Source organism: Lygodium microphyllum, chromosome 24, assembly GCF_053477565.2.
Source record: "Lygodium microphyllum isolate KBCC chromosome 24, Lygodium_microphyllum_v1.1.10, whole genome shotgun sequence".
NCBI lineage: Eukaryota > Viridiplantae > Streptophyta > Polypodiopsida > Schizaeales > Lygodiaceae > Lygodium > Lygodium microphyllum.
In genome coordinates, this window is record NC_141158.1 from 61,475,039 (window position 1) to 61,501,757 (window position 26,719).

At 38.5% G+C, this 26,719-nt stretch overlaps 1 protein-coding gene across 1 annotated transcript; it reads right to left on the bottom strand.

Moving 5' to 3' along the window:
- Positions 1-12,988: 12,988 nt before the first annotated feature.
- On the bottom strand, positions 12,989-16,847 carry LOC148015154 (outer envelope pore protein 24A, chloroplastic-like). Its single transcript, XM_087665770.1, has 3 exons — positions 16,535-16,847; positions 14,213-14,572; positions 12,989-13,465 (listed from the first exon to the last, which is right to left on the bottom strand). The coding sequence occupies exons 1-3, from the start codon at positions 16,733-16,735 to the stop codon at positions 13,388-13,390; spliced, it is 639 nt and encodes a 212-aa protein (XP_087521896.1). The 5' UTR covers positions 16,736-16,847; the 3' UTR covers positions 12,989-13,387.
- Between the last annotated feature and the right edge of the window lie 9,872 nt (positions 16,848-26,719).

Consider the following 26,719-nt stretch of genomic DNA (forward strand, 5'->3'; position numbering starts at 1 on the left):
GTACTTTTGTTGATGCCTGATAGCAAGAAAAAGAGCCTGCATGATGTACTACATGTACCTACAATAACCAAGAATCTTTTGTCAGTTGGACAGATGGCAGAACAGAATCTTCATGTGAGTTTTAATAGAGATGGATAATTTGTTGAAGAATATGGTAAAGGCTGCAAATTGATTGCTAGAGGCCAAAGAGATGGCAAAATGTTTACTCTTGATGCATCAATTCTAGAATTGAAAGCAGCCATGTTTGCACATGATGGTGGTGCTATATGGGATGTTGGGATATGGCATAAGCGGATTGGCCATGTGAATGTACAAGAGCTGAAACCTTTGTAGCAGAAGGAGATTGTGCTTGGACTGCCTAAGTTCAAGTATCATAACTTTGGACATGTATGTGATGCATGTCAGTTTGGAAAGCAAATACAGTTTCCATTTATGAGACATATACATAATAGCTCACAATCCTTGCAGTTGGTACACTCATATGTATGGGGTCTGTCTCATAATGCTTTGTTTGATGCTCCTCGTTACTATGTATCCTTCATTGATGATTTCAGCAACAGGTACACTTGGCTTTACATACTAAAGCATAAGAATGATGTGTTTGATGCATTCAATGACTTCGAGAAGCATGCTGAAAATGAGTTGAGCTCTAAAATTTCATGTCTTAGATCATATGGAGGTGGAGAATATGTCTCTAATTACTTTGACAGGTACCTTGCTAAATATGGGATCAGAAGATAGCTAACTTGTAGCTATACACCATAGCAAAATGGTGTAGCAAAAAGGAAAAATAGGATACTGATGGAATCAACAAGAGCTATGCTGAATGAGAAGAGTTTGCCAAATGGTTATTGGGCTGAAGTAGTAGTAACTGCTATCTATGTGCTGAATAGAACCCCTACAACAAGGATTCATGGTATAACTCCATATGAGAGGTTGTATGGTCATAAACTTGATATTTCACACTTGAAGGTATTTGGTAGCATTGCATATGTGCATGTTCGTGATGAAAAGAGGAAGAAATTGGATCCTAAAGCTATCAAGAGTGTGTTCCTTGGTTATGCACAAGACTGGAAAGCTTACAAGTGTTATGTACCGTCTACACATGAGATATTGATTAGCAGAGATGTTTTTTATGAGCTGGCATTGTGGTATGGTAATTCTGTTGCAATAGCTATACTGATGGATCCACCAGCACTAGTAATGCTAAAAACACACCTAGAGTGAGTACATCTATATGAGTGGTCCTACAGGTGATGGGTCACCTATAGTAAGTCCTTGGTCGGGACGCTTGCAAAGTCGTACTACTATGTCCACTAACACGGATATGTCAGTGAGGGGGAGATTGGATAAGTGAAAAGAAAAGATGATTGAGGATGTGACAGGTCCACTTATAGCAGGTTATGAGTTATCCAACAATGACAGCTTGGATAATGAGTTGGGCATTCCTTTTGTTATGATGCCTGGAGCAAGGCAGAGCCATTATATACCACCTCATGAGAGGCAAGAGTCACAATTACGGAGATCTGAGTCAAAAAACTAGTTGATAGGTTTACATACACTAGTTATTCAATCGGCCATTATGCATACATGGCTAGTGTGACAGGTTACAAAGAAGCTACAAAGTTTGATGATGCAATTACAGATGATAACTGGTGTGTTTCCCATGGATGAGGAGTATGCAGCCCTGGCTAAAAATGAGACATGGGAATTGGTTGAGCTGCTTGAAGGAAAAGTCCCCATTGGTTGCAAATGGGTGTACAAGGTTAAGTGCAAGTCAAATGGTTTGGTAGAACGCTATAAGGCCAGGTTGGTTGCAAAAGGGTATGCGTAGCAATATGGCCCTGACTATGAGGAAACTTTCAGTCTGGTGGCTAAAATGGCAACTGTCAGAACTGTGGTAGCATACAAAGGCTAGAAATTATGGCAAATGGACGTCAAGAATGCTTTCTTGAACAGTGATTTGGTTGAGGAAGTATATATGGAGCAACCTGAAGGCTATGTTCACCCGGACTTTCCTACACATGTATATAAGTTGAAAAAGGCTTTATATGGGCTAAAAAAGGCACCTAGAGCATGGAATGCTTGAATCAATAGTTATTTATAGCAACATGGATTTAGATTGGGTGGTGCAAATCATAGTTTGTTCACAAAGAAGACAGATCATGGATATGTGTTTCTAGTGGTTTATGTAGATGATATTATCATCATTGGAGATGATGAAGAGGGCATTGCTGAAATTAAATCATGTTTACAGGCTGAATTCAGAGTCAAAGACCTTGGCGAGCTGACACAGATATGTCAGTGAGGGGAATATTGGATAAGTGAAAAGAAAATATGCTTGAGGATGTGACATGTCCACTTATAGCAAGTTATGAGTTATCCAACAACAACAGTTTGGATAGTGAGTTGGGCATTCCTTATGTTATGATGCCTGGAGCAAGGCAGAGTCATTATGTACCACCTCATGAGAGGCAAGAGCCAGAAGTACACAGATCTGAGAGAGTCAAAAAACTAGTTGATAGGTTTACATACACACTCGTTATTCAGCCAGCCATTATGCATATATGGCTAGTGTGACAGGTTACAAAGAACCTACAAAGTTTGATGATGCAATTACAAATGATAACTGGTGTGTTTCCCATGGATGAGGAGTATGCAGCCCTGGCTAAAAATGAGACATGGGAATTGGTTGAGCTGCTTGAAGGCAAAGTCCCCATTGGTTGCAAATGGGTGTACAAGGTTAAGTGCAAGTCAGATGGTTCGGTAGAACGCTATAAGGCCAGGTTGGTTGCAAAAGGGTATGCGTAGCAGTATGGCCTTGACTATGAGGAAACTTTCAATCCGGTGGCTAAAATGGCAACTGTCAGAACTATGGTAGCATACAAAGGCTAGAAATTATGGCAAATGGACGTCAAGAATGCTTTCTTGAACGGTGATTTGGTTGAGGAAGTATATATGGTACAACCTGAAGGCTATGTTCACCCGGACTTTCCTACATATGTATATAAGTTGAAAAAGGCTTTATAAGGCTAAAAAAGGCACCTAGAGCATGGAATGCTCGGATCAATAGTTATTTACAGCAACATGGATTTAGGTTGGGTGATGCAGATCACAGTTTGTTCATGAAGAAGACAAATCATGGATATGTGTTTCTAGTGGTTTATGTAGATGATCTTATCATCATTGGAGATGATGAAGAGGGAATTGCTGAAACTAAATCATGTTTACAAGTTGAATTCAGAGTCAAAAACCTTGGTGAGCTGAAGTATTTTCTTGGGATTGAGGTAGTCTCTATGCCTCAAGTTATATGGCTGCTACAAAAGTAGTATGCTCATGACATGTTACAGAAGTATGGTATGGCTGAATGCAAGCCTATGGAGACACCCCTTGATCAGAATGTCAAGCTATAGATTGATGTTGGGAATGACACAAAGAATGTAACAATGTATTGACAAATGGTGGGCAACTTGATATACTTGACTATTACCCGTCGTCCTGACTTATGTTATGCAGTGGTGCTCATTAGTCAGTTCATGCAGAAGCCTCAAAAACCACATTTAGATGCAGTTAGGAGGATCATGAGATATGTAAAGAGTACTATAGATTATGGGTTGTTTTATGCATATGGAAAATCCCTTGACTTGACAAGGTTTATTGATCCTGATTGGGCTGGTTGTGCCTATGACAAGAGGTCAACCAGTGGTTATACATTTGGATTGGGTAGCAGTATGATCAGTTGGCAGAGTAAGAAAACTACTAAAAGACTTGGGAATATAGCTGGAAAGGAGAGTGAGATTGCATTGTGATAATCTCAGCAATGTTATGTTGGCTAACAATCCTGTCTACCATGCTACGTCCAAACATATTGAGGTTTACTACCATTTCATCAGAGAAATGGTTCTTACAGGACAGATTGACTTGATTCATGTGAAGACTAAAGACCAGGTAGCTAATATATTTACCAAGTCTCTTTGTAAAGAAAAGTTCATATACTTCAGACATCTACTTGGAGTTTATCAGATGGTTTGAGCTTGAGGGGGAGTGTTAGAATATCAAGCTCCCATTACTCTTCAGTCAGTATCTCTTTATGTGTGTGACAGACATTAGCTGGATACAGCTGTACATGTGTGTGGCATTCAATAAGTCGATGTAGTCAGTGACTTAACCACAGTTAGTCTTGGTTAGTCATACCTACGTGTGTAAGTCTCTTTCAATTAGTATGATGGAAGAATAATAGGAGAAGAACAACAATGAACTTAGGCTCATCTTATGCTCCACTCTATCTCTCTCCCTCTCTTCCAATAGAACCATGAGCCAAACACCCGAATGTGTCAGAGCAATCGATGTTAGTATAGGAGGATACAACCCTTGGGATAAAGAACTTAGACAGTAAGCCAAGCTGGGTGTATGCCTAATTGACAGGTCTTGACAAAGATGGGTGTATGCTCAAAGAGAATACGGATCGCATAAGCCCAAAAGCATCCAGTGTAGACAAGTATCTATCAAGAGCATAGACATGTAAGAGATCCCAGTCTCATATACTTAAGAAGCTCAACTACATAACCCACAAGCTCTGCAATATCTAGAGATAGGATGAATCTCCCACTAGCAGAAATATCAATGTCAATCGAGAAAACAAGCTCAAAGATAGCATGTGAATACATAATACATCATGGAGCCAAGACCGTATATCAAGGGAGCATCCAATGCAAGGGATCATTGGTTGAGCATCAACACCTATAGCATCCAGTACATCATGTAATAGTCAATCCCAAATCTATGACAACCCAAATAAGCATCCAAGAGCTCCAAAGTATGCAAATGAAAGCCCAACTAAAGCTCCAAGTGGCAATCAAACACAGACAATGTAAGGATCGTGCATTTCTGACATATGCCTCAAAGCATGTATTGAAGGGTCAAGCATAGACCATAGGCATAATGGCTGTCACAAAGCATGCCACTGTAGACCAATGTCAATCAAATGCCAACCAAGATGGAGCTCAATCAAAGCTCAAAAGGCATTCTATAGCAATACAAAACATGTGCCAACCTCCGTATACATCCGTGTAGTCATATGAATCACCCAGGAAGGAAGCACCTGTGACCAATAGGCAAAGCATGAAGTGACCAAATAAGCTTCAGCCCTGGTATATTATAGCACTAAAATGACTACTAAATTGAGATAAAACCGGGCCCAATTTAGTTCCCAATCATTCCCATAACATATGCATGGCATTCCTTGACATTTGGGCATCAATTGGGTACCAAATGACATTAACAACTAGTGTTGTAAATGCTGATGTAATATTGCATGTGAACTGCATGTGGAATCTTATAATAGTCATGGAACTAATGTATATCAACCCAAACCCAATGCTAATGGTCAAAGCCTTCAATGCCAAGCTCTAGGCATGTTTGTATGCATTAGATGAACTCTTTTCGAGTGCCCAAAGCCTGGAAGAGCTGCTCTGGACAAAGGTAAAGCTGAAACGTGACTTGTGAGTAGCCATGCTAATGGCATCTTCAATCCTAGAGGGGCTAGGGAGCTTCAACAAATCTTTGGCTAGGTGTGGGGGGTCCCCAAGGACCCAAGGAAGCTTCCTCTTGAAGGGTAAATGCAACGAGAAAGTGCATGCTTCACAAGAAGCAAAGAGGCATGGCTGCCCTATTGTTTATACCCTATGAACTGAAGTAAAGAAACTAAGGAGAGCTCCAATACGTTCAAATGAATGCCATGAGGGTTCCCAAGAAGCCCCAATGCGAGCCCAAGAAGGATGATACCAACCAGAAGCTCGAAGGTGCAGCTATATGACTGCCAAGAGTGAAGACCAAGATGTAGGTATTCGAATGAATGTTGAATGTGTGCCGAACCAATCTTGAGCTCACGAAGAAGAAGGCTCTAATACTGATTAAAGGGAGGTGGGCCCTGAAGTGGAAGCACGAGCAGGAGCAAGAGCTATGGTGGAAGGAGCAAGAGAGAGACACACACACAATGTGGGAACTCCGACAGTTACAATGTGTGACTGGCCTTCCCTTTATTCAAATGTCACTAAAAGAATAAAGAATGAAGTGACAATGATGGGTGCCTGTCACTTGCAGTGTGCAAGCGTGAGTCCTGTCAATGTAGTAATATACGTGTGATTAGGCAGAGGTGCCTTTATCCCCAACACCATCTTCTTGAGTGCCTTCATCACGAAAGAGTATAGTAAGTAAACCATTGAGCCATTAAAAATAGATAGAACTTAAACATTGCATGATTGAGTCTACATTTGATATTGCCAGTATCAATGGTGAAGGAGTCAGGAGTTGTGGAGCTCTTGCCTGCAAACAAGGCTACCATCTTACCATAAACATCCTTGGAAAAGGAGTTAGGACCAAAGTGATGGGCAATGCCTCACTAGAGAGTGTTCAATTTCAATGTGGCAATTATCAAGTGCACCACAACAATTGGGGAAACCTTGGAGAGCTTCAATCCCATCTTTTATTTCTTGAAGTTCTTGGGCAGTCCACAACCAACCACGGCCAATAAATGAAGCGATGCATATGGGTGACAAGTGCATCCACAAATTGATGCAGGATCCTAGATATGGTGGGTGGGGCAACATCACAGCTCAAAGATATCTGATAGCTGCATATTGGACCCAATGCATTGAAGAGAAATTGCGACCTTCATCTCAATATGTATGACGCATGTTGGTAGTGTTCAATCCCTATGGTATGGGCTTTTTTTGCAATCAGGGTTGGAGCATGTCACAAATAAAAATATAAAGGTCTCGAGGTATTTTGATATTTTCCTCAAACCTCAAATCCTCCTCCTCCACATAATGTAAAAATGTGTGCCAATGATGTAGCGACCTTGGTTTTATATATCACATACCAAATGCAAATGGCTTGTGCAAGTCAATTATGCACACCATGTAGTGTAAGGTGGACAGGAGAAGCATAAGACAACAATGATCCAGGTTGTCATCATCATCACTGACAGAGGAATGGGGGGATGACTCTTTCGATGATTGGAAAGGCATGGAATGATAGAAGGGGGAGCGGAAGGGAACCATGTAGCATCAAGGAAACAATGTCATTGTCCATTTCCTCGTCCTCCAAAAATTGCCACAATGCTATGGCTATGCTCATCGTAATCATCTAACAGTATTGGACGCCCTATATGCCAAACCAACTCTCCAAGGAGAGGGAAACCCACCACAGCTCAAGGTATAGATAATGAGACCCAACCATAGTAGCATCATGAAGGTGATGCTAAGCAACAAATGAATGTTGAGGAAGACATAGCATCATGAACTTGACATGTCTTCCTCAAAAGCCAAAGCTTAAATATTTATAATGGAGTGAGTTTGCATTGTAATGCCCTCAGGGAGACCACAACAACACGAAAAGAGTTCCATCTTCTTATTCCCAAGGCTCCATTTTTTAGGTATGTTATAAGGACATTTATGACAAGTATGGAATGAGTGTAAGATGGTAGTCAAGTGACCTTGCATGCCTTCAAGAGGACTTCCTTGTATATTTCCTACAAGACAGTGTGTTGCACATGCTCATAGAATAACTATGATGGACAAGGACATGCATATTGTAAGCTACTAAGGAATAGATTTGACAAGATGCTAATCCCAACTCACACAACTGATAGGAAGGCCTACAAGATTTGAAATGTTCAAAGAACATCAAAAGGCGAATATTTCAAAATAATTTTTATTTCATACCAAATAAAAATAAAAATAAATTACTATTAAGTTTATGCAACTTATTATAGCATATCAATCGTACACTAGTATATGAAAAAAAGTATCAATTAAAAATTTAAAAATGTATAGCACCTTAGTACACTAGTATATCAATCGTACACTAGTATATGAAAAAAAAGTATCAATTAAAAATTTAAAAATGTATAGCACTTTGGTGCAATGCATTCTATATTATTAAAGTGCTTAGGATTTTAAAAAAACACCATTAAAAATAAGTGAGGGTCATCACAATGTATTTAATTTAGTTTCAGCCTAGACTATGTCCAATCACCTTAAGAAGAAGCCTACACTAAGAAGAGGACCAATCATGGGTGCATAAAGAGCATAGGATGCCCAAAAGTGATGGAAACCCTAATTTACAAGGGGGACTAATCCTAATCCTAACCCTATTTTACAAGGGGGACTAACCCTAATTTTTTTTTAATATAAGGCTTGAAAATGAATGGAACAAGTGTGCAAACTTTAGCTACTACTCTTCTTGTTTTCCAATTTTGTTGTGCAACCTTATTGAGAGTGAAGGAGAGAGTGAGATTGAGAATGTATGCAAGAGTGAGGGACTTGGTGAGGTAAAGTTGTTCTCCATTGCTTGCTTTTCTTCTCTCCATCACATATTGGTAAGAGGTAGAGTTGAGGATGCATGTAAGCAATGCTTCTCTCAATGGTGGCGTGCAAGAGCCATATGCAAAGGAGTTTTGTGGCTTTTGGAGCAAACACTTGGATCATGGAGCCTTTAAGTATTGGACTACAATGTGGGAAGGTAAAACGATAAGTCCATTATATCCCAATACTAGTCTTGTATCCTTTACTTTTGAGGGTTGGAAGAAGTGATACACTGTTAGTTTTGAGTGGAGCACGAGAGGGGTATGTGAGAGGTAGTCGACTAAGGAGGTTGAAACTCTTGAAATAATAAGACTCCCTCCAATGTCGTGACCATTATGTGTGTAGCCCAACAGATACTTATAGTCACCCATCAACCCTTTGTGAAATGGAGAATCAACTTCAAAGGATTCGCTAATCTTATAACTCACTACTCTGAAGCAAGGTATTTAATAATTGTTGTCAAGACTATCTTATGAAATGGGTTGTGGCAAGGGTAGCATGAAAAAATGATGCTAGAACCACATCTAAGTTCTCATGGGAGCAAAGTCATCTCGAGATTTTGCTATCCCATTGAGATTGTAACTAGGGGACTTACTCCCCTAGACTACTTCTATCTCTAGAAGTGGCTCAAATAATAAACTCATGCTATGGGCCTATCCAATAACTTACAAGACTACATTAGGCTAGAATCCATTTAGATTAACTATGGCACTAATACCATTATACTTATTGAATGAGTCTTTAATTCCTAGTCTATGGGTAGCAACATGAGAATGATAGGAAGGCAATAGAGCTTGAACCAAGCATCTCATAGAGCTAGAATGATTACTGAAAACGTGCTTATTGGCCATGCATGCATTAATCTACGAAAAGGCATGTCAAAAGGCATGGTTTATGTCATAACTCTATAGAAACAGAATTTGTATCCTTTTTCATTAATTTGTCTATATAATGATTTATTAAATTTATTTCCTTTGCACTAATTAGATATAAAGAAAAGTGCATTGGAGCTGGCCACTGATGAGTGGTCACAGGTTATGGTGGACCCACACGGTGGGTTAGAGAAAAGATAGTTCACACTTCCACCTATATGACCCGATTGGGCGCCTGTGACTAGAACTCACGCATATCAGGGTTAGACTCGCACACAGAAAGGATTGATGCCTTGAAGTGTGGGCTAGATCCACCAGAACAGACAGTTACAATCAACAAGATGGCATGATCATGAAATGCTTGTATAATGTGCATGTGTGGGCTGAAAGCTTGAAATGCACATTTCTTTGCATAGGAAAGTCACATGAAGATTCGAATACCATTTTTGCGATGTACACGGAAAAAGCTTTCATATGATACCCATATTGGGGGGTCCCTAAATTCTAGGAGATCCCTAAATTTTAGGAGGTCCCTAAATTTTAGGAGCCTCGAATTAGCCTAAAAATACTAGTCCTAAAAAATAGGGATGTCATTCTAAAAATAGTAAGTTCTGTACTCTGACTGTGCTTACTAAATTTGGTTGTTTCTATTCTTGACAGTATTCAACCCAAAAAGGAAGGCCATAGAGAAGAGACAAGTGTCAAGACACTTGTCACACAAGTTTCCAAGTGTCCCACCACTTGTCACATCTCATGACATGTGGCTGGACACTTGTCTTGTGCTACTCCACTTTCCCCTTTTGTACTAGCTCTCCCCTCTCCTATAAATAAGAGCTCGTTTTTCTTCATTCAACATCATTTTTCTTCGCTGTAAACTCATGTACAGCACCCACAGATAGCCAGAAACTGGCCCCATCATCATTCCCCACTTCTTCATTATCAAATTCCTCCATATTCCCTCTTCTATCATTGCTATTTACAGGACAGAAAGCCTGTAAATTCATCACAACACCTCCTTCTCGAGCTTTTTCTTCCATTTTAGCTACAAGAAGCAAGCCCTATCCATGTACTGCTGATCAACGATGGAGAAAGGCTGAATTTCCCTTTTTCTTCTCTCATACTGTAAAGAAATCAGTTCTTATCATTGCATAATAGATAATGCATGTGTGTTTGTACATCTCTGCATGATCTTGTGAGAGTGAGAATTACTTCTTCTCACTCTCAGGTTGATTGTAACTGAGCTCTTCCCTAAGGGACTTGGGTTGAGCAGAAATGCATTCCTTCGGGGGGGGTTGCCCATCTTCAACCCTCAATCTTGTCTCCGTTACTTTTACATTTTCATGGCTGTAATTTTGTGAGTAATTTTCATTTTCAACTTTAAGTGTTCATTCTCTTTTATATTAAATCTCGAAAACAAGCGAATATCATAATTGTTAAGCATACTACGTTGTTCGGGGCGTTTACAGTTTAACAAACTTGTCAAATGATGGGACCTCAAGAAACGTGACATTATTTTGCTTTATTCAATCGAAGGACATAGACAAAAATTGAATTGAGACCCTTTCATATATGCTCAATTAGCAAAATGAGCAATGTTGAGCTAGAAATGCTTGGAGGTAAGGTGATTGTCTACTTCAAAGATCCATGGTATGAGCCACCAATGCTACTACCAAACATTACTATTCAAGTTGTAAACATTATAGAAATAGACCTTGAAGAAACTCAAGATGTAAAAATCCTTAATCTTGATCATATTTCTTATCATGCTAATTATATTATCTAGATTCTAGAGCATTGATTATTTGATGTTCAATAGAGAGCTTGCACACATGTCAATGCATAAACTGTATCCACAAGTACATGACACACCATTAATCATCTTAGGTTCCAATCCAACTTCACTTTGGACCATATTAAGCGTATTGAATTCAACAAGACTAAAACACAACCATAACCATAACCACAATAAGTAACAATTTAAAAATACCTATCTACGTATTTTGATCATTGAGCAAATCATTTTACGTAGCAAAACTAAAGACACAAAGATAAGAATAATGTTTGGCACTAATGGTGGATCATACTCGCTGGCCTAAACCATCCTGAGCTCACTTCTTCCTTGCTTCGCTTATCACCCCCCCTCTTCAACTATAGGTTCTAGCCATGGCTAACTTAAAACCCCATCCACATATATCAATCTCTAGTCTGAGACATACAATAATGAGTTTTTGATTGCTTTCTTCATGCCACACATCAATCTATACTATAATTTAATTTGCAATATCACACTAAACACCCATGTCAACAAGCCAACAACCCTATTCTCCAACAACCTAGCATAGCTAACTAGTATTGTAGCACAAGGTGTGCTAATTAGCAATTTATGAACGTGAATTATCATGGCATACTAAAGGACTAACATGCACACAATGGATGATAATTAGGAACATTAGGTTGCTAGCTCACTATCAAAGCACTATATCACATCTAGATTGAAGAGTGTTATCAATGTGCTACTTAGTACCATAGCAATTTCGCTTGTGAATGAACCCCTTCTTTGAGAGTATCATGTGTGTTGCAAATGATGCAATACATGCATGCACACCAAGCTTGTGTGATCCTGACATGTTTAAAGGGGGTATAATCTTACCTCATGTTCGTCTTCTGAGTGCCTTCTTGCAAAGGTATGTCCTACTATTTGCTCATGCATGCACACTTCTAAGTGTATATGTTTTCCTCTTATCGTTACTTGGCTTCATAGTCACACTTTCCAAGAGGACTAGTTTCTCACAAAGTGTGGTTAATTGTGATGGATTGGCCCCTTGCAAAGGTGTGGATTTTTTGTCCACTTGCACATGCACGAGTAGCCTCTTATAGAGTTGTGGGCTATTCTCTACTTGTGCTTGCACACATTTCAAGACAAATGGCCAATCACCGCAGTTTTGCTTGGGTCAAGGCGATACATGATGAAAACAAAATATGACAAACCAAAACATTTGCAACGAAATTTATTGATATAAATCAAATAATATTTCGAACATTGAAATGATGCTAGAACTTTGGTAATTAGCTATTGTAATTTAGCACAAAAAATGATCCATTCATATTCTCAATGTCACTCCACAGCTCGCTTGACTCCTTGCTCAAAAATAATTGCCATTTGTGTATGAAAATCCCCTTCATACCATGACCCAGCCCTCAGAATCCCAAGCAAGTGCCAACCCAAGACTCTGCTCTAAATCTAGGAGGCATAGTGTAGGCATAATAGAGCTAGGCCTCCCCATAATGCCACTAGCCTCATGGTCTCTATCATCTATTGCTCTCTGATGGTGATCACCTCTATTCATAAAATTAGTATAGGAGGTCACTAGGTTCCATACATTGCCATGCCCCCAGACTATGTTGTGCCTACCCTCAGGGTCTCCCTCTCTCCACCTCTGCAAGTTGGCATGTTAAAACTTGAATCAGGAAGGCAAGTGTTTGTTGATGAACCACTTAGATCTTGGCACTTGTATTAGACTAGTAAATAAAAGTATGTAATAGACCAGCAGACAATGTAACCACTCTTGTATATAGTTGACAGTCCCAACAATGACTGATCTATAGGTGTTCCATGACAAAACTTAAAGATTCCATTATTATGCTTCACTTCCTAGATAAAATCACACGAGGCAGGCAGGAAAATGCTACTTACTGCAACTTGCACACAGAAGACAAGTTTGCAAACAATGAACCCCACCATAACGCTACTGTTAACTAGCCAGTATACAGGCTGAGGAACATGTTCAATAGTCAGTATACAGAGTTGAAGATGTAATAGAAAACAAATAATTGGGACCATTTTACGATGTGATTCTTTTGATACACAAAAAGGAAAGAATCAAATTTCTAGTCTCATTTCAGGTGGGGTGTCCAGTGTGAAAGAATTTCAGAACCAGGCAAGTGAATCTGCAGTACAGACCAGTACACTGCAGTGTCAAAATGGTTTCAATCCAATAGGAGTGTAATTATTTTACTGGATAAGTGTCTAGTGTCCCCCAGATGCACCACCAGAGATCAGGCACTGATGGTATAAATTACTCATTTGGAATACACCATTATCTGGTGCAAAAAACCTCCAGAATCCTCATATTGGTGAAAAATAAACCTCTAGAACTCCAGATTCCACGTCCTTTCAAAAGAAAGCTTGGGGTTCTTCATCTCTTTAGCTTGAACTGTGCAGGATACCTGCATCATTTATGCACAACATATCAGGATAACCAATTGGTTTAAGCTCAGATGCTAAAAAAACTGAAAAGCCATAGATTGTTCAATGAAACATTTACATGTTTCCTAACAGACGCATCAGCAAAGGTACTTGACATGACAATATGCAACAAAAATCCACACTAAGTATTCATGCACGAGCACTTAATTGGCTGCCAGAATCAAGGACTTGCCAATTCACCAATCCTAAATATATCACCAATGTTACAGCCCCTGACCATTGGCTGGTATCTAATTTCATATTGAGTATCCCTGCACAGACATCATTCTTGCAACACTGAACCTATACCTCACACCATTCATCACGTGTTTGTATCAACGGCTTTCCTTAAACCTCTCAGAAACCCACCCGATCTACGAAATACTGAAACAAGAAGTTTTACATAGTACATGCCTGCCCCACTGTAAAAATGCCATCAAACAAGTGCATTCCTACTCATTGTCATCTCAGAGTTAAACTGTTGAAGCAGAAAAACAAAACACAAAAAAAGAAATACACAAAGTAGCTCACAGGATTGCTCTGTGTCATTCCAGATGGTCAACTAAATTGATTGCAGTTACTCCTTCTGAACAATTTGACTCTACGCACCCACTAAGTACCCTAAAAAGAGAAGACACTAAGTCTTCATTGGCATTATCTCCCGAAAACTATCAGCATATTCCAAACCAACAAAGTCTCATAACAATGCATGATAGTTAGAAGATCACCTTGAAAGAACCAGACTCTTTAGATTCTCGTGTCCACTCCAACCCCAGCGTACTCTTCGATGTCTCATACGTTGTTTTCACTGTGTTCTCTCCTGCAATCTTCTGTGATGCAGCAAAGCTCCAAGCTTCTGATTGAAAATCGTAAGAAGGCTCGAAAGTAGCACCTGAACTGTGCACATATGAATATTTCAAGGATCCCTTTCCAGAATGGAAGCTGTACTTGCCAGTCAGCTTGTTTGCAGAATCAAATGCTAAGGTGCTCTCTAGCACAGTAGCATTGGCTTTCTGTGGATGTATGTAGGTTAACTTCAATTGTTTACCATAAATCTTAGCTGAATTCATGAATTGGAACCTGGCTGCCTGCATATATGATGGTCCCAGTCAATGAAAGGTTCAAACGAATTTGTTAATTTCAAATCCACAGTACGTGCCGTATGCTAGTCAAGCAGTTCCTACTTGTTCCATTCAAATGATCTTACCATCTTTATAATTATTCTCATAATGAAGGCCATGGATGAAATGAAAGTTTGAATCTTTGGTGAAGACTGCAAAAGGTTTACCTTCTTCACATCCATACTGTAGTTGCAGTAGCAAATGGCAAACAATATCGTAGAAACTTAAAATTCTAAGAACATACTCCAACTAAGCAACCATGTGTCCATGTTCATATCACTTGTAATGCTAGCACAATTCCTGTATACATACATACACCTCTGCAAGAAACTACAACGGCCTGAACTAATACATCTGTCCAATCCCTATTTAGTAAAGCTGCTATTAAACATACATTAGCACAATTAGTAGTATGGTCAAGTATCATAGAAATAATGATTAACCTCCTTAGTAAAGCGCCAAAGGCAAAGCAACTAGGTATGATCAGACTGTAAACCTCAAAACATGAGCTCTTATACCATGGGTGGAGATGAAGCACAGAAGATATGAGTGGGACGTTCAATTCAATTTGAATTCAGAAGTTTGCCAATGCTGCAAACAATCTCAGAGTGGTGTTGCAGGACCATTGTGGACATGGCTTGAAGTTTCGAAGGCCCAAAAGAAAAATTTGGATGAAAGTCCAAGTTAGCTGTGCACTGGTTTCAACTGAATGACCAAGGGATATTGTCTGATCTGGATAAAGATGAGGTGATAACATGATGATGTATTTTTTGAGAACACTCCTCCCCAGTTCTCATTTGTCTAGTTTCATACCTTTCAACAAGCAATGTTTCTGGTTAGGTACAGCCTCTTCCCCTACATTTGCCAAAAAGCAAGTGGCACTAGAATTTTGTGATATACATAAAGTGCTGAATGAAATGAAGTCATAACCTCATCCAGCATGTTAAGCTTGGCATTCTGCATTGTGTAGTTGAAGCCAAAGGAACAAAAGGTAGTCTTCCTGCAGAATGCCTAAGAAGAGAATAATCACAGAAGGGGCCTTCACTTGTAGCACTATCCTTCATCTCAGCAGATTGCTCTGGCAACTGCTGCATGTAAGGTATCACCATGTCCTCTGTGCCAGTAGCAACATGGAAAGGCATAATGGGAAGCAGAAAAAATAGGTCCTTGGATCTAGCCTCTGGCACCAATTGTGACACTTACATCAATGTTTAAAAAAATAGTTAAACAATCGAGAGTTGCTGCATAGCCATGTTCAAAATGTGATTAACCGCACAAGAAAAGATGCATGCTGCAAACTGATTTCTGAAATCAGTGCTAGCACAATGCATACCCTAGAGCCAAAGCATGCCCATTTATCCAAGAGCTGGGAAAGGTCCTGATGTGAACACAGGAGAAAAGAAAAAAGCCACAATTTGCTATACCTGCAGTAGACAAAGCCGCAATTTGTCTATACCGAAGTTTGATCTGATATTCACTATGTGATCTCGAAGCACTAGGATAGGATTGTTCAAAAGCTTTCTATTTGCTTAGAATAGAGTAGCCTTTGATGTGCGTCTAAAGCATAAAGGAGCTGGAACTCTCTCTGCAACTAAGGAAATGTTAAATTTTTTCTTCTGTACCTTCCAAACTTAATTCCTGTTAGACATAAACCTATAATTCTCCCACGAATTGATGGCTTAACACTTGAATAAATAGGCAGATTTCGTGACAAAGCTGTGTTTCCTTCTGTAGAGGTGCAATTATTTACCTAAACCAATACGAGGTCCATGAACGCAATTCAGATCGGGGCCGCTCCAGCAAGTAAAAATGAAGAATCCGCGGAGCAAAATAAGAACCAGAGATGTCCTGAGCACACACTGCCTCCCTCCCTCCCTCTTTCCCTCTCCGTGCGTGAAGAGACAAAGCAGGGGAAAGAAAAGAATGTACCTTCCTGGGAAGGTCGTAGTCCATGATGAAGAGGCCGGGCTTCTCGATGCCGAGGGAGACGCCAGAGAGGGAGGGGCCATCCTCGAAGGTGCGATCGGTGCAGGAGGCCTTGAGCTTGAGGTCGCCCACTCCGACAGACAGGGAGGCTGCGGCCGTCTGAGAAGAGGGCTCGTACCTCGCCTTTAGGGACGCCTTCGTCATATCGACGCCAGAAACCAGGGGCCACACAAAATTACACAGAAGCAGAGAGAGAGAGAGAGAGAGAGGGAGGGAGAGAGAGGGTGTGTGTGTGTGTGTATGTGTAGAGATTGATGAGAGCAAATTGTGTTTTTGGGGCCAATTAAGAGATAATTATTTATACGTGTATCTATTTTTCAGCCCTCCTATAACACACAAAAAGTTTGGTACGCTGTGGTCCAAAATTGTAGATTCTCTCCCATCTCTCCTTGCCCACCACCAACCCAAATGAAGAGCTTTATAGAGAGGCCAATTGAAGAGCAGTCACCGGCGATGAAACAATTTGAAGACACAAGTGAGAGGGCCGATAACAAAACAATTCAAATTGATACAGTAAATGCTTGGATAGTGAAAGTGGTCATGCAATATATCAATGCAGCACAAGAGCATTGCCCTTTTTTAGAGAGAGAGAGAGAGAGAGAGAGAGAGTATAGATTTTTTTTGTAAATTTCTCAAATAAACTCTTCTTTTTTCTTTCTCAAAAAGCAAGATATTCATGCATTTCAAGGCTAAATGGATCACTTAACTGAAGTTAGAAGTGGGTAAATTTTTTGGGACTAGCACCACCTTGTCACCACACCATTGTAAAAGTATATGCCCTAGAGGGCAATGCTAACAAAAATAGACATATTCTATTTTTCTTTGTGTTTGGCCAAGTAATTAAGTTAAGTTGTACATATAAGAAAAAGAGGGTAGCAGAGCGTTCTTGCTCACCCACTAACAAAACATGCACACCATTGTCCTCAAATGCAATAATGTTATGCTTATAACTATGTTTTAATGTCATACTTAAACTATGTAACCACTCTTGGCCTAACTACCCTAGTCACGTTCATAACTTGGAAATTCAATTTTATAATATGCCCTTGCACCTCTAATGAAATATCATGTGCTTCTATATCCCATTCATCCTTATCACTCCCATTCATAAAAGATATGACACAAGTACAAATGATGGGCATAGCAAACATAGCTTCTTAACTAGAGTATAGTTAAAAAGGTTGAGTTAATCCACCATCCTTTAGAATATGGACTTGTCATTTGTTGATCATACCCTATGTGTGGACCAAGTCATTCGAACCAAATGTGGATTACCATGGGAAGGCAATCAAATAACATTGGGGACTAAATGTCGATTCCCATGGGGAGGCAATTAAACATCACTTGTGCTCATCAGTTTGATAGCTAACTTGTGTAGGTTTATACTTAGAACAAGCTTCCAAATGAAGCACCTACACCATGTGTATTGCTTTTTTTATGCTCTTGTGTTTATTAGGCTTGTTGCCCTTGAGTTGTGGATAATCCTTTCATTCATGATGAGGACCTAAGCAATCGAAGCATAACGTTGCTTTACGTGCTCTCGCAAGCTCTTTGCTTGGCGATAGCCCTCTAGCCCCTTTGGGCTTCTTAGCATTATCATCTTTTAGTATAGCATTGGACTTTCTCTTCCCTACTAATGTCGATGTAGACTTTGAACATGTAAATACACATATTGGTATTTTCCTATCTAAGATATCACAAAAAATCTATGCACTCTTCATGGCCTCTTCTAGCATTTTAGGAAATTGGGTTTTCACTTTAGCCTTCTACTCATTGTCTAAGCCTTGCCTTCACTGAGCAGAAAAAGTTAGGAAAGGCTCAATTCACAACCCCACCGCTCAAGTTAATTTAGCACCACACTAGTATCTTTAGGTAAACCCATGGATTCTATATTTAAATTAACCTTAGTAAGTCTATTTACATTGATTGTCTATCATTTGACCCTTTGGTCCATACACCCTTGTTGTTGAGATGGCAAGCTCAAAACATAAGGACGTTGATGATGGACCGCCTAGCTAGATGGGTTCACACATCTACACTTAGTATGTCTGTGGTTATTATGATTCTCACATGGCCACTAACTTATCACTTATTATATTTAGTTTATTGCACCTACCCACAGCTAACATAGTTATAGCACCAATTGATTAGTATAGTTAGTTATGCACTGTTTGACTTAGTAGGCCACTTTCCTTTATGTTGTATCTTATCGTTACTTTGTGTACATTGTATTCTGCATGGAAGAAGAAGAATAAACTAGTAAGAAAATTTTTTTGCCTCCATCTCTCTTCTTGTGTCCTTGAGTGAGCTTCCTCTTGTGTGTGGTATGTGTTTGGCATAGCAGCTCAAGCAAGTTCCCCTACCACACGATTTTTAACATGATATTAGAGCGGCACCACTAAGAGAGGTTGGTTTTGAAGGCTGAAGTGAAGGAGAAAAAGCAAGAATTCGAGCAAGCAAATTATGGGTAAAAAGCTATCCTATTTTTCCACTCTTTCTCTTAAATAGTGCCTGTGGAGGCATCGGAAGCACAGCAAAGCAAAATCTTAGATTGATGTGAGATTTTGTGTGTGAGTAGAGCATTGTATATTCTGCAAATTAGCACTTTAGGGCTGCCCCATTGCTTTTTTGGGTATCTGAGGCCATTTTGGGCCTCGTTTTGGAACCTCAAGGTTATGGACAACAATTTCAAGGTATACTATGATTTTGGCCATGTCAATTGAAAGTGGATGCACAGATTGCAAATTTCAAATCTTCAAATTTTGAGGTGTTTGCAAGGAATCAAACATAAGTTTTATATGCAAACATATTATAGATTACATGTACTGTTGAGCAGTCAATGAAAAAGGTTACTTGTTGTATTGTTGTGCATTTGTTGTGAAAAGTTATAGAAGACTTACTTGTTGTTTTGTATCATTTTTGTGAAAATGGCAGAGAACAGTGGAAATCCCATCATTGAGAAGCTAGACAAGAATAACTATCCATCATGGAAGTTCCATATGATAAACTTACTTATTGGAAATGTCCTTTATGAGTTAATTTTAGGTGAAGAAAAGAAGCTACAGCAGAGTAACCCTGTGACTGCAAATAAATTAAAGGCATGGAAAGAATGGAATGCAAAGGGCAAACATGTGATATATTGGCTATCTGTAGTCATTGATAATACTATGCTAGGACATATCAGGAATGCAGCAACTTCACGTACAACTTGGATAAATTTTAAGAACATGTTTTCAGTAAATACAAAGGCATGGAAGATTCAACTCAAGTAAGAGTTGAATACCTTGAAGAAAGAAAATGTCTCGTAATAAGTATGAAGGAAAAATATCTATTAATGAGTATGTATTGAAGGTAAGGAGCATTACAGATGCTTTAGCAGGGATTGATGCAATGCCTAATGATGATGATTTGGTTTCATATACTTTGGGTGGTCTTAATAATGAGAAGGCTTGAAAATCATTTATCACTTCTGTATGTATATGGAAGCCATTTCCAGGTATTGATGAGTCGGCCTCTCTCATGATTACTGATGAAGAGATCAATATGCAAGGTGATTCATTTGAAAGAAATGTAAACAGGTTCAAGCATTTTACTTAAGTTCAAGAAGGAGACATGGCACATCCTCTTTGAGAGGTTGTGGCATGGGACGTGCTAGTGATAACTAGTAAAACATGTTAAATCAACAATTCAATGAAATGTAGGTTTAGAAGGCTGTGGAAACTTTAGAGGCAGGGGGAGCTCTAGAGGGAGAGGTGGATGGTAGAATAAAGGTTCTGGCAATTGTGGTATTGTTTGTCATTATTGTGGCAAGACTAGTTATATTGCAATCCATTGCTATGCTAAGAAGGATGATATCCGTAGTGGTAAATTGTAGCAAGAAAACCATGTATTGTCTTCATGATAGAATGAAGACAAAAATGAGTGTCTGTTTGTTATGTAGCATATAATGAATGCTATTATAGAAAAGGGGACACATGATGATGTATGGTATGTCGATTCAAGTACATCTAATTATATGATCAGTCATATTGAATGGTTTGGAGAAATGTAAGATTTACAAAATCTAAGTTATATGCAGATGGGTGATGCTTGCTGCCACCCAATCTCACACATTGGAAAGGTTCCCTTGTCCTTGCATGATGGCCAGACAAAGAGTCTATTAGATGTATTACATATGCCATCAATCACAAATAATTTAAAGCATGTTAGCCAAATGGTAGAGTAAGGGTTGTAGGTTCGATTTAATGCAAAAGGTTATTTTGTAGAAGACTTTAATGATAAGTGTAGGTTGGTCGCAAAAGGAAGTAGAGTTGGCCATATGTTTACTTTAGATGTTAGAATTCTTGTAATGAATGCTACTATGTATGCTAAAGGAAAAGGAGTGGTTGCAGACATTGAAATATGGCATAAATGTATTGGATATACAAATGTGCAAAGACCGAAATTAATGCAGTCCAAAGGATCGGTTACAAGGTTGTTTGCTTTTAGAATTGCAAAATTTCATAAAGTGTGTCAAGCATGCCAATTTGGTAAGCACGAAAGACAACCCTTTTTGCATGATAGAGATGTAAGTAAAAACATCATTAATGTTATACATATAGATGTTTGGAGGCCTACATAGAATATATCTCTTGGTGGAAATAAATATTTTGTTACATTCATTGATGATTGTTCAAGGAAGTTGTGGGTATATTTCATGAAGGAAAAAAGTGATGTATTTAAACACTTTAAATATTTCAAGGCTTTTGTTGAAACATAAACATGCTTGAAAGTTAAGTACTTGAGATCATATGGAGGGGGAGAGTACCTCTCTAATGAGTCTAGTGGCTTATTGAGGTCTCATGGGATAAAGAAATAGTTTACTTGCAGGTATACCCCACGGAAAAATGGATCCACAGAAAGAAAATATAGGAATATTGTAGAAGTTACACGGGTATTGATGGGACTGAAAAGAATATGCCAAAATATTTTTGGTCTAAATCTATCCATATTGCTATCTATATTATGATCAGAACTCCCATAGCTACAGTTAATGGGATGATCCCCAAAGAATGCTTTATAAGCAAGAAGCCCAATGTGTCACACTTGAAAGTGTTTTGTTGTATTACATATGTTCATGTGCTAGATGAGCTATGAAAGAAGCTTGATCCAAAGGTTGATAAATATATTTTTATTAGATACTCTTTAGAGTAGAAATGGTATCATTGTTATAACCCTATCATAGGTGAGTTCAGAGTGAGCATAGATGTTATTTTTAATGAAATGAGCAGTTGATATGCATCTAGTGGTGATGTATTAGATGATGATGATAGCTATGTGCAAAAAGAAAAGCAAGAATTATGGAGCCTTAGTGGACCATAAACATCATCTGGTACTACATCTATAGTTAGCCCTTGCAGGGAGACTAAGGAGTAGCCCCACATCTTTAGGTGGATATACAAGTATTGCAAGTAAAAACAAAGAAAGGAAGAAAGTGTTGGGTGGTAATGATGCATCTACTAGTCATTTTGGATTTGATGGAGATTCTAGTGGTTTAGAGAGTTTGGATGATGAGCTTGGTATTCTTTCAATCCAAGACACTAGGTGTATAGAGAACACATAGTAATGTGAAAGCTCCACTGAGTGATCCCTCCGTATGTAGGTCTACCAGGGTCAGATATTCTGTTAAAAGATTTGATGTTGAAGGTTATGCAACTCACTATTATGCTTATATGGTGAAGGTAGTTGAGGATGTTGAGCCCATTTGTTTTGAGGATGTTGTTGGTCATGCTCATTGGGATGTAGCAATGGATGAGGAGATGGTTGCATTAAAAACCAATAAGACTTGGGATTTGGTACCCTTGCCTAAGGGTAAGAAAGCTATTTGTTTATAAGTGGGTTTTCAAAATCAAGCATAATGTAGATGGTTTGGTTAGTAGGTATAAGGCTAGGTTGATTGTAAAAGGCTATGCTCAAATATATGGTATAGATTATGAAGGGACATTCATCCCAGTTGCTAGGATGGTAACTATTAGATATGTGTTTGCTTTGGCAATAGCCAAAGGTTGGAATTTGCAGCAAATGGATATCAAGAATGCAGTTTTGCATAGTTAATTGCAAGAAGAGTTGTATATGGAGCAGCCGATAAGTTATGAGGATTTAGAGCATCCCACATATGTGTGTAGGTTAAAGAAAGTGCTATGTGGATTGAAGCAAGCACCTAGAGTATGGTTTGACAAGATTGGAGAGTATCTTATCACATTGGCTTTTATGTTTTTGATGTTGAACACTTATTTTATGTGAGAAAGGGAGATGTAGGTTTGGTCATCATAGTCATCTATGTTATTATAGATGATAGTGACAATGGGATTTTTGAAGTTAAGGACTTTTTGAAGAAGAAGTTTGAGATGAAGGATTTGGGTGAGCTGAGGTACTTTCTTAGTATTGAGGTGATCAGATGTGATGATGGTATATGGTTGTACCAAAGGTAATATGGCTTGGATATGTTATCCAAGTATGACATGACAGCATGTAAACCTCTTTATGTACCATTAGAGCAAAATGTGAAGTTAAGTGCTAATGTTGGGGATGAGATAGAAGACCCTACTATGTTCATGAGGATAGTAGGGAGTTTGATTTACATGACAATCACAAGGCCAGACTTGAGCTATGCTATTGGCCTTGTTAGTTAGTTTATATAGGTGCTTAAAAAGGCACATTTGGATACAATTAGATGTGTATTGAAGTATGTGAAGTCCACTTTACATTATGGACTTTTTTATGAGGCAAATAAGGATGTATAGGTATTTGGATACATAGATGCAAATTGGACTAGTAGCATATTAGACAGAAGATCTACCAGTGGATTCATGTTTTTCTTGGTAGTGCAACAGTTACATGGAGCAACAAAATGAAACCTACAGTTGCTTTATTGAGTATAGAGGTGCTGGTATGGTAGCATGTGAGGTGGTATAGCTGTAAAATTTATTGGGTGATTTGGATGTGTAGGGAGATGGTGTAGTTGTCATCCACTGTAACAACATGAGTAGCGTACAACTAGCTAGGAGCCCAATGTTCCATGGTAGGACAAAACACATTGAGGTGCACTACCAATTTATGAGAGAGAAGGTAATTGTAGGAGAGATCAACTTGGTATATGTCAGTACATAGGATCATATAGCTAACATTTTCACAAAGGCATTGGGTGCAGAGAAGCTTTGAAAGTTTTGAAGCTTACTTAGAGTCGTAGGGATACAGTTGAGCTTGATGGTGAGTGTTGAGATGGCAAGCTCAATACATGCGGACATTGATGATAGACCACCTAGCTAGATGGATCCACATCTCTACACTTAGCATGTTGGTGGTTATTATGATCCTCACATGGCCACCAACTTATCACTTATTATATTTAGTTTATTGCGCCTACCTACAACTGGCATAGTTATAGTGTCAATCGATTAGTATAGTTAGTTATGCACTATTTGACTTAATAGGCCACTTTCCTTTATGTTATATCTTATCTATACTTTGTGTACATTATATTGTGTATGGAAGAAGAAAAAGAAACTAGTAAGAAGACGTTTTGTCCTCCAGCTCTCTTCCTATGTTCTTGAGTGAGCTTCCTCTTGTGTGTATGGTGCGTATTTGGCATAACAGCTCAAGCAAGTCCTCCCATCATGTGATTCTTAACCCTAAATAGGCTGCCCTAAATAGGCTATCCCTTGATCCCTTAACCCCATCAATACCTTAGCATACCAACTTGTTGCCTATTATTAGCATTATAGTCAGGCTATCCTACAAATTGTGTACATTGAGGACCCTTGTCCTAATAGGACGCATACAAAAATCTTACTAGTGTGTCCACTCAAGACCCTTGTCCTAATAGGACACATGCAAAAATTCTACTATTGGGATAATGCATATTGGGAGTAAGAAAGCAAGCTCATCACACCTAAGATATTCTTTTTTAAACTTAAAATAAAAATAAATTTATTATAATTTAAATCTCAAAAAATCCTCACATATCCATTGTCAGTGGGCCTTAAGACCATATGAATTTTTATATCCCAAAATTTGAAATTTTGTGAAAGCGAGACCCACGATTCAAGAATTGGTGAGACATGAATCCTTCACTCTCATTTGTCTAATTGTGATGTTGAGATTGACTATAACTACATTGAGATCCAAGTGAATAGTTGAGGACTCACTCCCCCTACTATTGGGTGCAACCCCACCAATCTCTATTAGTAGCAACTCCATCATATGTTCTACTCCAGTTGTACATAAACAACCTCACAAGATCTTGTCATGTAATACATTTGTAAAGTTATAGAGATTTGCATGGTAATGGAGAAGCAATACTAGATCCAATCATTTGTGTTGTGTGTGTGCAATATCACTTGGTAGTGGCTTACTATGGAGTCTCAAGTTAACAACTTGGCATTTTTTCTTTTTAAAAATCTTACAGGCAAGTTGGTATGGTAGAGTGAATTAGTAATAACACTCCCCACTCCCAAATAAATGGTCATCGATAAAAATTTTTTAAGTTTGTAAAGCTTTACAAAGTGTAAATGTAACCTTTGTTTTAAATCTTTGATTCTCCTACCTGTTGCAAAAAATTAGGTGCATGATGAAATGTCGATAGCCATCGAATGACAGTGATGAATATTTGTTGGGATTGGTAGTAACGAAGGTGGTTTTGGGAACACCTCAGCAACTAATTCAAATATGTGATAAACTAATTTTTCTCTCTCTTCCTCTTGCAAAAACCACTTTTACTTCCTAAAACCACCAATAGAGTAGTTTTATATCTATTTCGTGTGGTTTTTTAGACAATTATGTAGAAATGGAACCTTTAGAAGAGTTCCTTTTACCAAAAAATTGACGAGAAGGACAAGATAGATAGTAAATGCAAGCTTTGAACCCAAACTAACTATCCAAAGCCCTTGTCCAATTGTTAGAAGGTTGATGTTTGAGGTTCTAGATGATGTTGCTTGCAAGAATTGATGTATGCCTCCTTTGTGATGTTGATGTGCATACTAGTCACCTTGCTTTAATACCAATGTTGTAGTTCTTCACCATGCAATAATTGAAAATGACACGAAATTGAGAGAACTCACAAATTACAAGAAGAGAGAAAATAGAGAAAGATTGCATGACACAATCATTGGGTATAATCTACCCTTATGCATGGGTGAGCACCTTGCCTTATCCCGTGTATGTATTTATGGATTGGCATTATCTTTTTGTGCTCAAAATACATTGAAAAAACATCATTTTTAGGCTTCTTACTTTCTTTACTTGAATATCACACTTTTTACCTAACATGTTTTAACTCCTATTGAACAAGTCTATTCTAAGGTTTACAAAAATAATAATCTAGCCCTTTAGGCATTACACAAAGGTTATAACCGAATAAAAAAATTATCTGTGCACACATATAAAGAAATTGTGTGCACACATGTAATAACTAAGTGCTAGAGAGCACTCAAAAATGCAATAATTTCATGCTAATGAAGTATCCAAAAATAATTAATACTTGCATATTAAATTATGATCCACTCCAAATAATTAATATGTATACCTCTGTCTAATAATATGCTCAGCACAACACAAAACACATTAGTTTCCTACCATCTATCTACCAAGTACAATGTGATCAATGTCAGATGAATGCTATGTGTGTAACAAGTTACTATCATATAACAAATAGAAAAAATAAAATCCATAAAAATAAATAAACAAAAATCATCTTCTTTTCATAGTAATTATCATAATACTCTCTGTTTCTATAACACTTTTGTGCTCAATTGGCTCAATTCTTGTAGACCTATTCCTAAGCTATCAATGAGGAATAGGTGGGTTGTTTGTTTTTTCTTTACATGATAGGGGACACTTCACATACTCTTATTTTCTTCTTTGTCAATGAACTTTGGACTTCCACTAGTATTTCTCTCCTTAGGTGGAGTATATTCCAATGAGCTCTGTTGGCTAATGGCCAATAGTTGGGAAAGAACCCCTTGTATAAGTACGTATTAGATAGTCATATTGAGAGCTAGATTTTGGGACCTGTTTTGAGTTTTTCTAAGTAGATTTCGACGCCAGGAATCCAACCCAAGTCTCCATTCGTCGATCGGAGGTCGTTCGTGT